The sequence below is a fragment of the Sturnus vulgaris genome, chromosome 4 (assembly GCF_052056855.1).
Source record: "Sturnus vulgaris isolate bStuVul1 chromosome 4, bStuVul1.hap1, whole genome shotgun sequence".
NCBI lineage: Eukaryota > Metazoa > Chordata > Aves > Passeriformes > Sturnidae > Sturnus > Sturnus vulgaris.
This window is the reverse complement of record NC_142246.1, coordinates 59,513,998-59,526,670: the sequence shown is the minus strand read 5'-3', so window position 1 is coordinate 59,526,670 and position 12,673 is coordinate 59,513,998. Positions and strand designations below refer to the sequence as shown.

Here is a 12,673-nt window from a genome sequence, read left to right as displayed (position 1 = left end):
GGAAAAGCACAAGGATGGGTAAAGAGTGCCCAGCTCCAGACTGATAAACATCAGAAGGACCATTTTTGTACTTCACTGCTGTGCATAAGCATTTCAAGTTAGTCTTGCTTATCACGTGACACTTGACTTGCATTTTATAAGCAAAGGAGGAAAAAAATGGTTTTCGTTCAACATTTTCAGGGGCTGAAAATACAATTACAAAAATCTGATTTATTTCAAGTTTCTGTTTAAGAAAAAAAATGAAACCAAAACCAAAAAAACCAAAACCACAGGTCCTTACAACACTTAAACCAAGTGGCTTATCTCAGCCTTTATTAGAATAATTACAACTAAAAGAAACATGGTGCTTTTATTTTCACAGCAGGATGTGCATCACAGAAAGTAATGGGCTACAAAGCCAGAGCAATACAGTGGGGAAAAAAATAAAATTAAATAAACCAAACCCAAAGCTTGCTGCAGACATTACAGCTTATTTTAAATGGAAAACATAGTTTTCAGGGCAAGCAGAGTGCAACGCAGAGGCAGCAAGAGCATCAATCCAAGCTCAGAGAACTGGGAGCCTGTCACACCAAACATGGTATCAGCTAATTGTGTCCTAAGCCATAGTGGAAGCAGAAGATGGGGAAGTGAAGATGTTTTCCGTTTGTTTCCTAGTCCTGCTCAGCTCCTCCTGCCTCCACTGGGACAGCAGGACACGGTCACTGAGCCATCTGGGCCTCCATAGCCTGTGCTGTCCACTCCGGGGCTGTCTGACTGATCTTCTCCAGCAGGTTGTTCACCTGGAAACACAGCGACTGAATCTGCTTGTCCCAAGTTGGCAGGGCTTCACGAGCTGGAAAGACAAGAAAAAACAACCCATACTAAACAAACTAAGTCTTAGCAATTCCCTTGCCTTGTCAACTGCAACAACCTCTCCTTTTGCTACTACCCTCACCTAACTCACAGAGGAAGCCTTCCTTGCAAGTGACATCAGGATCACTTCTGTACTCAAAAGCTATAATTATTCTGGCTGCCTGTTACAAGCCCAACTCCTGCACCAAAGCAGATTTGAATAGAGATCTTCCTGATGAACCTGTTCCTAAGAAGGAGACGGATGGAACAAATTCACACTTTCCTGTGGGTAAGAGGATGCAGAGCAGGGAGTGTGTGAAGTGTTAAAGGTTGGCCCTTGTGGTCAACTCTGCCATCTTCTGGCCACAGCAGGACGAGCACGCTCACTTCAGGCAGAAGGGATTATTAATAAACTTATTTCCTTGCCCTGGCAGGCACCACCTCGAAAAGCTCACTCTGCAAGGTGCTAAAAAAATAAATTATGTTGTGGTTGCACTTACTCTCAAAGTGAACAATTCCATCAATCTGATCAATAAATCCGTTCATGCGACCCTCAGTTATCATCTGAGAAGCGATCTTCTCTGCCTGGAATAACAAGGAAGGATGTCAGAACCTTAGCCCATTCTCAAAGAAGTTAGACATTATTCAGACTGAACAGTCTTACAGGTTTTTAACCAGGTCCACACACAGGAGGGAAGGAATCTACAGACAGCACTCATTAAATGATTAGACAAACAATCAGTGGCCTCTAACTCCACTGCTCTTCATTCCACATTGTGCCGCTCCCATTATCGTAAGATGTGCTAGATATTTAACCTTCCTCATAATATGGAATATTTAATTATTCCCTAATATTTATATTATTTTCTTAACACTTACCACAGATATTTTCTAATGACATTCGTGATCCTTGTTTAAAAAAAAAAACAGGTAGGAAATGGATACCTTGGCTGCAGGGATCTCTAGTAATGCTCCAAGCTCTTCAAAGGTAATGTTATTGTAAAGTTTGCTTGCAGACAGTAAGTTGTGTTCAATAACAGCTCTGTCCAGAATACTGGAACCTTAGGGTTAGATGAGAAAAAAACAAAAACAAAACATTACAGTAAGATTGAAATATTGCTTTATATAGTAGAGCAACAGAAAAGACACTTCTCTTTTTTTTTTTTTTTTTTTTTTTCAGAATTGTTACATGTGCAGACGGTCCAGATGCATCTGCCTTACATCTCTGTTAAGCTGCACAGAGACAGTGGACAAAAACAAATGGATGGCACATGGCTGACTTTAAAACAGATAAACCCTTTAATTTAATTTAATTTATAGAGTAAGCAAGTGGAGCCCTTGCTACAAGATTTACTGTCTGAATTTAGAGGGTTTGACCTCCTGTGACCTTAGTGTGACAAACGGAAAGACCATTGGGGGTTTTCTTATTATTCATTATGGCTCTTAGGGGTACAATTAACGTCTCTCTTACTCTGCTTATGATAAACCCTTATCTGATGTCTCTCTTCTTGACTGAACAGTTTTCAACAGTATAACTCATTTGCCCCTTAACCTTTAGCTGAAGATAAGCACATTATTAAACACCAGCTAACCTGCATTTTTTAAGGACAAACAGTACAGGTTATAAATAAACAACAAACTGACCAAGGGAAGGAAGATAGCATACTTCTAGCAAGTACCTTTAACCCCGTTTTCACTTCTACAAGTACATGGTTACTTATTTTTCCTTAACCAACAAATATTTTTCACTAGGAAGGTTGTCCCGATTCAGAAGTATTTCATGCTCATGTATTTTTCCACTTGTCTATTCTTCCAATCTAGAAAACTGAGACCAGCGTGTTTAGGATAAAAGTAAAGTCATTGCTTGACATTTTTTGCGACTGTTCAGAGGTTCAGGACTTAGTGTCATGTCAGGGGAGACGTGTGTCAGGTCCAAACCATCCCCTCACTATGTCACCTTCCTGTCAAGTCAAGTCAGGAAGCAGCTCCAATAAATGTATCATCAGTACAGACCATTTATGGCCTACATGCATGTCACGGATTTCTAGGCACCCTACTCTGCACCTACAGTGCCTGAGAAGCTCACAAGGACAGAGACTCTGTTAGAAACACTGGGAAGCTGTCAGTGAGAGGACTGTATATGGACAGGGAAAAAAAAAATGTTAACAAGTTATCTTCCAGAAGAGTATTTCAAAATCTTAATGGCAAATCAGAAAGATCTGCCAGATCAGAACTATAACTAAGAAGATTTACGATCTAACTATACATGCTGAAAAATATTTCTTAAATAATGATAAAAGCAATAATCAATTCTTTTCCATGGTACTTCTTGACTGATTTGGGAAGTCTAACTCCCATGGAAGAACACCTAGCATTACAAGGTTTTAGAGAAGCGTGTACCATCAGCTGTAGTCGCTTTCTGGTGAGGCATTAGCATAGCTGCAAACTCCTGCAGTTGATTTCCACGGATAATTCTGTCGAGGTACATTTTCTCCAAGATCCCATAGGCTGCAAGCTGCTGGCATCTCTCATCCTTGAAGAGAGTAGCAAGCATGCGGGAACGCTGCTGTCCTAGGAAAGTCAAGAGTAATTCTCATAACTAACCACCAAAACACCGAGTACTTAAGAGGTAAACAGCAGGACGGAAAAGCTTTTTTCCCCAATGCATGTAAATAACAGCCAACAAAGCTCTACTGAAGAAGGAATTTGGTTGTGTTCAGTTCAAAGGCAAAAACACTGAACTAATCCAACTCTGAGCTAACAGTTTGCCAACATGTAATTCTGACATCGTGTTCACAACTTTGGATTCCTCACCAAACCTTAGTAATACAAGTAATACACAAGCTGACTTGCTTCAGGGGAAATACCTTTTACACAAAAACGTGAGGTGCATTTTTACCTGCTGATGCCAAAATAGTACAATGCAATGCATGTTTCAATGCCTCCAGCCGCTCAGTCTCATGGACTATGCTCTTGTAGGACAGCTCGTTGTACCTTTGGGCAGCCTCAATGAATTTTCTTCTGTAGTCAAGTACTCGAGCATAGCAAACCTAGAAAGGAAGGGTATCTCAGAAAAACAAAAGCAGCAGAGATGGCTGCATAATACAGGTATGTAAAAATTGCACACTACAAGTGATAGGTCCCATAAATATTGCTCTTCTGCTTCCCAGGGAAATGTGTGCTTTCAAAGAAATAGCTTGACTTGACAAGTCCTTGCTAAAGTATCAGGGAAATCAATTGAAAGGGCATTTCCCACCACTGTTCATGTGTTAAGCACTGCAAATGTCTAAAAGCCAAGTATTGAGCCTAAGTAATTGAGATCTTGTGCAGCTGATACTGTTACTTGTGCAAGTTTCCTCTTCACTACTGACACTGACAGCTACCACTTAGCAATTTATGTTTCAAGTATTTGCTTTCCCCTTTCAGCACAGGAACACCACCTGATATTTCTTCCTTCCTTCGTGCTTTTCTTGGATGCACAGAAAATATTTACACTTTCAACTGAGTGCACACTTCAAAACGTAACACGGGATAAGAAGAAAAAAAGGAAAGGGAAAACCAACAAACAAAAACCACCAGATGCTGAGTTACTGCTCATGGCACATCTGCTTTGTGTCACAGAATTTTAAGCATCACCACACTTGACCAGTTTTATTACACTGTAGTCATCACTGCTCATCAGTTACTAAACTGGTTTGAGAAATTTGTGTATGAACTGTGTACACAGTAAATCCACAAAAAAGCAGCAATGTCAGCAGTTAATTTACTACTTAAGACTTTAAGCTACTTTTATGTATGATACTTATTATTTAACTTCTGGGGGGTGGGAGGACTTCTACTGTCTCTAATATTAGATAGCTAGATTAGATAGAATTTTTCCCCCCTCTTAGATTTATAGAAAAAGGTGGAGGCAATATTTTCAACAGTATTTCAGACGGTTTTTAGCCTAGCTTTTATTTTCTATTAGTAAAGCTGGCATTTAAGGAACCATTACAGACTTAATTCCAAATGGTAAGGAATGAGTTGTTTAATTATTGCTAAGATGTGTCTTTCAAGCTCCCAAAACCATATAGCTTTTCCCTTTGCCTCTTTTCTCATGATGAAAAGTTTTAGAGGCAGTGCATTAAAACATCTCAATGGAGAATCATCTCCCTTTAGAAAGAGAAAGCAATAAAGCAGGTTAGACAACCTTATAATGGATTTGCAGCTGTTCATTAGTTGATTCATTCTGAAGCAGGGAAGCTCGATTAATGTAAGCTTCTGCTTGAACTGGGTCATCATCCTCCAGATACAGTCTGGCAATTTTCAGGTAGGTCTCCAGTTTATAATCTACATTGTACTGCCTGTGGGGAAAGAAAAAAGCAAGAGTTGCTCAGAGTTGCTCCAGAACTGCCTTTGCTCTTAGCTGCTCTAAACATTTGTTATGGTTCTTAAGCACTTGGCAACATTTACTTTACACTCCTTTCTTCTTCCCTGCTACCAAATTAGTGCTTTCTGTACAGAGTAAGGAAATTTGAGATGAATGCCAATACAGAACTGGCTCCTGCAAATACCAGTAGAAATAATACTGTCCACCAAGACACAAATGTGCACTCTCATAATCTGTTTTTTGTGGTTTGGAAGTTTGCCACCAGTGGTAAGCCACTTGAATTAAGAATCAACCCTGATTAAGAATCAACAAATAGGTGCTAAATAGGAAAAACCTACAGCAATTCATTCTATGTGCAAACTGAGAAAGGGGAAAGTACTGCCAGAGAAAAGTGACAGCAAGGGTTCTACACCTAAAAAACCCAAACAAACCAACCAAACTAATGTCAGTGTAAGGCTAGGGAGCAGTGAAAAAATACAGCAACAAACTAAAAACAACAAAAGGATCCCCAACTGCATTTGTTAATATCCTGTTTCAAACTATGTCTTCATTTTGAACTGAGAAGGTGAACATTGAAAAACTGCCACCTTTCAAGGACCTTTCAATAACCTGAGAAACATTTCTGCAAAATACTATTAAGAAGACTTGTTTATCAACAAGAATAATTAATAGTGGGTAACTTCTGGTGCAGCAAACCCCAAAATTCTCACTTCCTGGTCTAGTTCAGTACAGAGAGAGCAGGTACAGATAAGACCACAGAACTGGGTGTAACATACTTTTGCCCTGTTTCCAAAGGAATCCCCACCAGCACTTGTGCTGCATTTCTCCAGTCTTCTTCTTTCTCATAGATTGATGCAAGATGTTGCCTTATTGAAGCCACCTGAAGAACAATAAAATCAAAATCAGAAGTAGCCACCATTTATAAAGCCCTTAAAAAGATAAAAAAAATCTTTCAAGAACTGGAGCATCAAGGGCCACAAGCCATTTCTTGTAGTTACACCTCATATCATGCCTGTGAGGTAGGAATGAGGTGAACTGTGATTAGATCCTAATGAAGAAACTTCTGCTTTGGAGAGTGGCTGTCAGCAGGTAAAGTATTAGTGCTTACAACCTGGGTTTTTAACTGGAAGTGTGGATAAAAAAAAAATCATCTGATGTATTGTATTTAATTTATGAGTAATCATGATGACATACATGCAAGCATGTTAAGCTCAGAATAAAAGCTGCTTAAAAAGACAAAAGAAAGAGAAGCAAATAAAAATCATGGCAGAAACTGCCTTGACTTTCTATTTCAATACTAGATCCTAAGGGCTTTTTATATAAACAACTTCTCTAAGAATTCTCAGATGATACTGCACATTCATACAACAAAACACAGAATTGAACTGAAAAAGCAGAGCAGCATATTCAGTAGTTAAGCAGAATTTGATTTCAAGAAAATATTTTTTCCTGGTAAAATGATTAGGGCTAAAATAAACACACAGAGAAAATTATTTATTTTGAAATAGAAGCTATTTTTCAAGATGCATGCTCTTCACCTGTCTGCTCTGCTGCTGAGGTAAAAGGCAATACAAGGAGTAGCAGTCTGTCTCTCTAGATACCTCCAGCAGCTCAAGGATTGTTTCATTGTAACAAGCCAATTACTGGTGGCAGAGGAATTACAGGTCCATCATCATGATGAAGTGACAGTCTGTAAACTTTGCACAGTCCTAAGCGCTCTCTGCATTTAGCTCAGGTTTTCTGTGTACAGAACTGTAAAACTGGACTCTAAGTAGGAATCTCTGTTTTGAACAGCTTTTTGAAAGGCTTGAAATAATCAGCAGACAAGGAGGGGGAAAACTAAACCCAAACCCACAAGCCAAAACACCTCTCATCACTGATCTCTCACCTGTTCTTCAAATGAAATAACTCTGGGCTGTATCTTTTCCAAGGTGAAGTGGTAGATTTCTTTGGCTGTGCTGTCAGGGAGACTTGGAAGATGTGTACAGAAATCTGTCAGCAGCTGCCGTGAGATCACCAGACTGACATTCTCATTCACCACTGGTTCAGAGATGCACAGAAGAAAAACACAGAATGGATGCAATATTTTTCAGTGCCTTCACTATAGCTGATAATTTACATTAAATTTTAATATATCAATTTTTCAAACTGTGTGCAAGTGAAAGGGATCTTGTTTTCTTCTTTTATAAAGGTGGGGTTTTCTTTTCTTTCAGAAACCTTTTACACTAGAGGTCACCAGAGTTCTAACCCCTAACAGATAACAAATTAATTTTTCACCTTGATTTATAGTTCTCAGTTGCTAAAATACCTTGGACAAAGTACCTGTTCAGGCTAAATCTCACTAAGCATATTCTCAGCTTGAAAAACATTATAGCAGATATAATTTACAGAGATGTCCAATAAGCCAAATACCCAGTACAACACACAAAAAAAACCCTAACAACTTCTTGGCACCTTAACAAATGGGTGAAGAAGGAGGCTGTCAGTTTAAATACCACTTGGCATCCAGTAACAACTTCAGGACTCGGCAGAGACTGCTTTGTTTTCACCTTCCAGTGCTGACAGGTGGGAAAGCCGTAATAACCACAAAGCTTACAAATCCATTCCCTCTTCATTTCTGAATGTGGTGATGATGGTTCCTCTTACTGTTGTGTCTGAGTTCCAACAGGATACAAATATATTGCATTTGCACAGCCTCACTAGAGCTGACAAATACACAACCCCACAGACCTCTGGCCTTCACTCAGTGCACAACCACTTATACCAGACACACTTACTTGCTTCTACAAAAGCTTTCAGAGCTTCAAGCTGTTCCGCACCCGACAGCTGAATGGCTTTTTCCAATATTTGACGGTACCTGTCCATAAATAAATTTTTAAAAGGTTAAAAATCACACATTTTTTCACTAAGAACTTCTGCCTCTCTGCTTACTTTCTATGTCAAAGCCCTATTTTTGCTCATATTTTCTATACCTTGAGGTGAGAATTCCCCAGTTTTTTCCCATTCATTTCCATTCATCTGGAATTGGTACCTGGGTCTTCTCAAATCCCAGGACTAGATTCTCAGATAACAGAACTCACCATTTTGTTATCTAAGAATATATGTGTAATTTTGGAAGTTGAAAACAATAACAATAATCAAATGCCCAGGATGGTGCATAGAAAAAGCAATGAAAACTGTATTGCTCATAGATTCAGATTAATCAAGGTAGTCAAACATTCAAAATGCCACATTCAATGTGACTGAGAAATAGTGTTGTGATAAATATTACGTTACAGCCACTTGACATGAAAACAGGTGCACTCTATGTATTCTCAAGTGTTTATTCCTGAAAAAAATATAAAGTTTTCTATTCTTGTTTCAGCAAGCTGATGAAACTTTGCCTCAGTGTGTGTGATACCGATGAAGTACTACATCCGCGTGGAAACTACATTTTTAGGGGAAATTTTCCAAGGTTTTTCACGGAAATACTGAAAGTGACAAGCCCCCCTAGAACACAAGCAACTGGACAGGGAATCAAAGAATTCCAGGTGACAGATCTGCACCTGACTGGACTCTCGAAGTGAAAACCCGTGTAACACATCGCGCCACGAGAAGCTCAACCCCCAAGAGCTGCCGTCCAAAACACCCACCTAATGAAAAGGGCAAAAATTATTAATAATAACCAAAGAGTCGCTGATATTCCCACGGCAGCAGAGGAAAACAAACTCCACGGCCTCTCGCTGTGCCACAGCCCGGGGGCAGCAGCCGAGCCCTGAGGGAGCCCGTGAACGAAAAACCTACACACAACCGTGAAGCGAAACCTTTGTGTCTCCTTTTTATTCGAGGGAACGCGGCCGCTGGGGACGACCCCACCCTCCCAGCTCAGGGCGCCCCTTCACCCCGCACCCCGCGGGCGGCTCGCACCCCTCGCCCCAGCGCGGGGACGAGGCCGGCAACTCACTTTCCCGCCAGGTCCTTGTGGGAGCCGCTGGAGTTCATCAGCTGCGCCAGGTCCTGCCTCACCGCGCCCGCCGCCATCTTGGGAGCCGCCTCCTCCCACCATGGAGCCGCGCGCGCTGGCGGGAGGGGAGGAGGGGGAAGGGGGTGCGTGTCACGTGACGGGGGAGCGCGCGCGGGCCGCGGGTTGGGGGGGGCGGCCCCGCGCGCGCGGTTTGGGGGCGGATATCCCACGGAGATATCCCACGGGATTTACACCGCGAGTGGGATCAGGCCACACCGCCTCCTCCGCCTCCTCCTCCACGGGTGGTGCCCGCGCCTAGGCCCGGAAGCGGACGGCGGGGCGGGGCGGTCCCGGAAGCGCGGGGCGCTGCGCCGGCGGTTGCCAGGGCGGCGCGGTATTATGGGATGCGGCGGGGGAATGGCGCGGGGCGCGTGATTTTGAACAAACGCGGCGGCGGGATCGGCGCGGGCGCGGCCGCCGCCGCCGCGGCCGCCGGGAGCGGCACCGGGGGCCGCTGGCACTGGCGAGAGGCATCGCTAGCGCAGGAAGAAGAAGAGCGCCCGCCCGCCCGGTGAGTGCGAGGGGCGGGAAAGCAGCGGCGGGAGGACGGGGAAGGGGGTGCGGGCACGGCTGACAGCCGCCTCCCACTGGGAAATAACAGGCCCGGCCTCGCTGGGCGCTCTCCCCGCGGCGGTCCAGGCTCCCGAGTGGCCCCGCCGGCCTCCCCAGGATGGCGCGGACAGTCGGTCCCGGCCGCCTCTCCAGCGCGGGGATGCCTGCCCGGCGCGTCCCCTCCCCGTCGCTCGCCGGGGTCAGCTGCGCCCGGAGCCGCGGCGGGGTCACGGCCACGGCGAGGTTCCCCCTCGGAGCGGGGTCTGCGCGGGACCCGCCGGTGCGGAAGGGGTTGGGGTTCGCGGCTCGGGGGCGGCGCCGGGGCGGGGCGGCGGGGGCAGGTGCGGCGGGGGCGGGAGCGGCGGTGACGGGCTGAAAATGGCGGATCTTTCGAAATACGGTGGCGGCCGCCGGCGCTGACGGGCCCGGGCCGCCCCCGCGAGGTGAGACCCGGCCCGGGGGGCGCGGGGAGAGCGGCCGCGCTGGCGGCACCGCGCGGGGCCGGCTGCCGCCGGGACTTGCCGCACAGGGCCCGGGACCGGCGGGGCCCGGCTGCTCCGGCCCGGGGACAGCGCGTCGGGCGGCTCCGGGGCCCGGGTTACTCGCCGGCATGCGCCGTTCGAGAAGCCCGGGGAGCCGCCGGGGCCGCGCCGGGCACGGCCGCGGGTGGGTGAGGACGTCCCGGCTGTGTCAGCGGGATGCTCGCTCCGGCTCTGCCCCGCGGAGCGGGTGCGGTGCTTCCTCCGCTCGCCCCGGTGCCAGGGCGCTCCTGTGCCCTGAGCGTGTGCTTCCCGGCTCTGGATAGCCCTCAGCTCCAAGGGAATCCCTCCGGTTCTGGCCTCCTCAGTACAGAAAAACAAGGAACTATTGGAGAGGCCATGAAGATGACGAGGGGTCTGGAGCAGCTCTCGTATAGTGGGAGCTGGGCTTGTTTAGTCTAGAGAAGACAAGATTGATGTCATTAATGCACGTAAATATCTCAAAAGCGGGTGACGAGGAGATAGTGGCGGAGTTCTTGGTGGTGCTCAGCAACAGGATAGGGATAAATGGCCGTAAGCAAAAATACAAGAAGTTTCACGTCAACATGATGAAGAGCTTTATGCTGAGGTTGGCAGAGCAGTGGAACAGGCTGCCCAAGGAGGTTGTGGAGTCTCCCTCTCTGAAGCCATTACAAACCCACCTCACCATGGTCCTCTGTCACCTGCTCTAAGTGGTCCTGTCTCGTCTGTTTCATCTCCAGAGGTGCCTTTCAAACTTAACAATTCTGTGGTTCTGTGAATGTAGCCGGACCATCTTTTGGGATAGTCTCAGCTTTGCTTGTCACCATCTTACTTGTTATGAGGTATATCAGTATTGAGAATGTGGTTTTAATTATCTGTGGCCTTTACTTTGAAGCATGTCATGTACTAATTATGTAATGCTTGGTATTGAGGATTTGGGTTCTGGAAAGCCCTGTAGCATTGAGAGAAGATGAAACTGTCCACTGGAATATACTGTAATCAGGAGGAAAGCTCTCAGACTTAAGATGTCAGGTGAGGAAAGAACAGATATTTAAATCACCTTTCCTTAGTTTCATTCTTCTGAACAGTTCTTTGAAATATATTGCGATTACTGTAGGAAATATTGAATATAGAGGAATAATTTGAAGTACTCTTTGCAATGTTTACATGAAGCTTGCAATAACAGGCAGGTTACTCAATCCTTGAGCTTGGGCTTTTGGCTTATTGGAGGCAAGAGGAATAGTGGGTTATCAGCTGAATATCTTTGTTCTGTCAGTGGTTTTTTTTAAATAAAATGCATTAGACTTGTTTTTTATTCAATTATTATTTGTCAAGAAATCCAGTTTACATATCTGTCACTGAGTTACATGTTAGTTACATGTCTTGTACAGAGTTGCACCAACCCAGAGAGAGATGTGTGGCCGTATTGCTCTGTAGGCCAAACAGCCTTACAGGCTGGCTTGGAGAATGTGTTTGAAAACATAACCCAGCTTCCCTAATGGGTTAAAAAAGTACTTCATGCTTGCTGTGATGGGGTTGCTTCAGCAGTTTGTTATGCAAGGTTGCTTGTTCAGCTTATGTATCAAGAACTATCTGCTGATGTTTGGTTTGCTTATACTCCAGTGATGTCCACACTCAGATCCTTTGTAACTGAATGCTCTGAAAAGTTCAGTCAGAATTGTTGAGAAGTTTTAAATGCTTTCAGGAGGAGTATCTGCTAACTACAGGTGAATAAGAAGGGTGATGATGAAGAGTACTGTCAGAATTCAACCTTAGAGATGTATTTATCTCATACACTGCAATATATTTTACATGCTGTGAGTGGCACATCCTGATGTCCTACAGAGGTTGTACACTACAGCAGTGTGAGGGTGTGGTGGGACCCTTCATAGCAAGTACCTAGGAGATGAACTCAGGATTCTTTGGGTTTTTTATTATTCTTCTTAGTTTCAGGAGCTCACAAAGAGAAGTGGAAAATGTTTGTTGCATTCTTGTTTCAAAGGTTTGTATTTTGCCAGGCCTTTTATTTGAATACCTTGGTTTCCTCAGTTCTCAGACAGCTGATAAGCAGCATGTGGCTTTCAGTACAGCCTGTGACTGGGCTTGCTCACCTGGCAACATTAGAAGTCTGGAAAAGAATGTTCTTGCACAAGAAAGAAGGAAACTAACAGAATAATCCCTTCATTAGTCATGGGGCACAAAGATGTGAGAGATTCCTGTGTTCTAGATCTGGAAGTAGATTGGTAGCTGCTTAATTTGTGCATCACTCCCCTTTCAGAAGCCATCCTTCTGCCATTGTGCATGTTGTTGCCTACATGAGGGTTATGCCCTTAGTGTTGAGTCTGTTTTGATCTCTTGTATGAGTTCTAGGTACACGCTGAATCCCCATATTTAGGGACTGACTGTTTGGGGGTTTTA

The 12,673-nt window shown here is 44.5% G+C and overlaps 2 protein-coding genes across 2 annotated transcripts in view; one reads left to right on the top strand and one right to left on the bottom strand.

Annotated features, from left to right (window-relative positions):
• Nucleotides 1–273: 273 nt before the first annotated feature.
• Nucleotides 274–9,539, bottom strand: COPS4 (COP9 signalosome subunit 4). Its single transcript, XM_014880603.2, has 10 exons — nt 9,144–9,539; nt 7,978–8,057; nt 7,089–7,240; nt 5,977–6,080; nt 5,021–5,174; nt 3,731–3,881; nt 3,232–3,402; nt 1,777–1,892; nt 1,332–1,416; nt 274–832 (listed from the first exon to the last, which is right to left on the bottom strand). Exons 1-10 carry the CDS (start codon nt 9,218–9,220, stop codon nt 699–701), a joined length of 1,224 nt encoding a protein of 407 aa, XP_014736089.1. The 5' UTR covers nt 9,221–9,539; the 3' UTR covers nt 274–698.
• Nucleotides 9,540–9,698: 159 nt separating this feature from the next.
• LIN54 (lin-54 DREAM MuvB core complex component) overlaps nt 9,699–12,673 on the top strand; it is a 38,155-nt gene continuing 35,180 nt past the window's right edge. The window contains exon 1 of the mRNA XM_088164048.1: nt 9,699–9,714. The gene's annotated coding sequence lies outside the window, so the exon portion shown is untranslated. The remainder of the gene's footprint in view (nt 9,715–12,673) is intronic.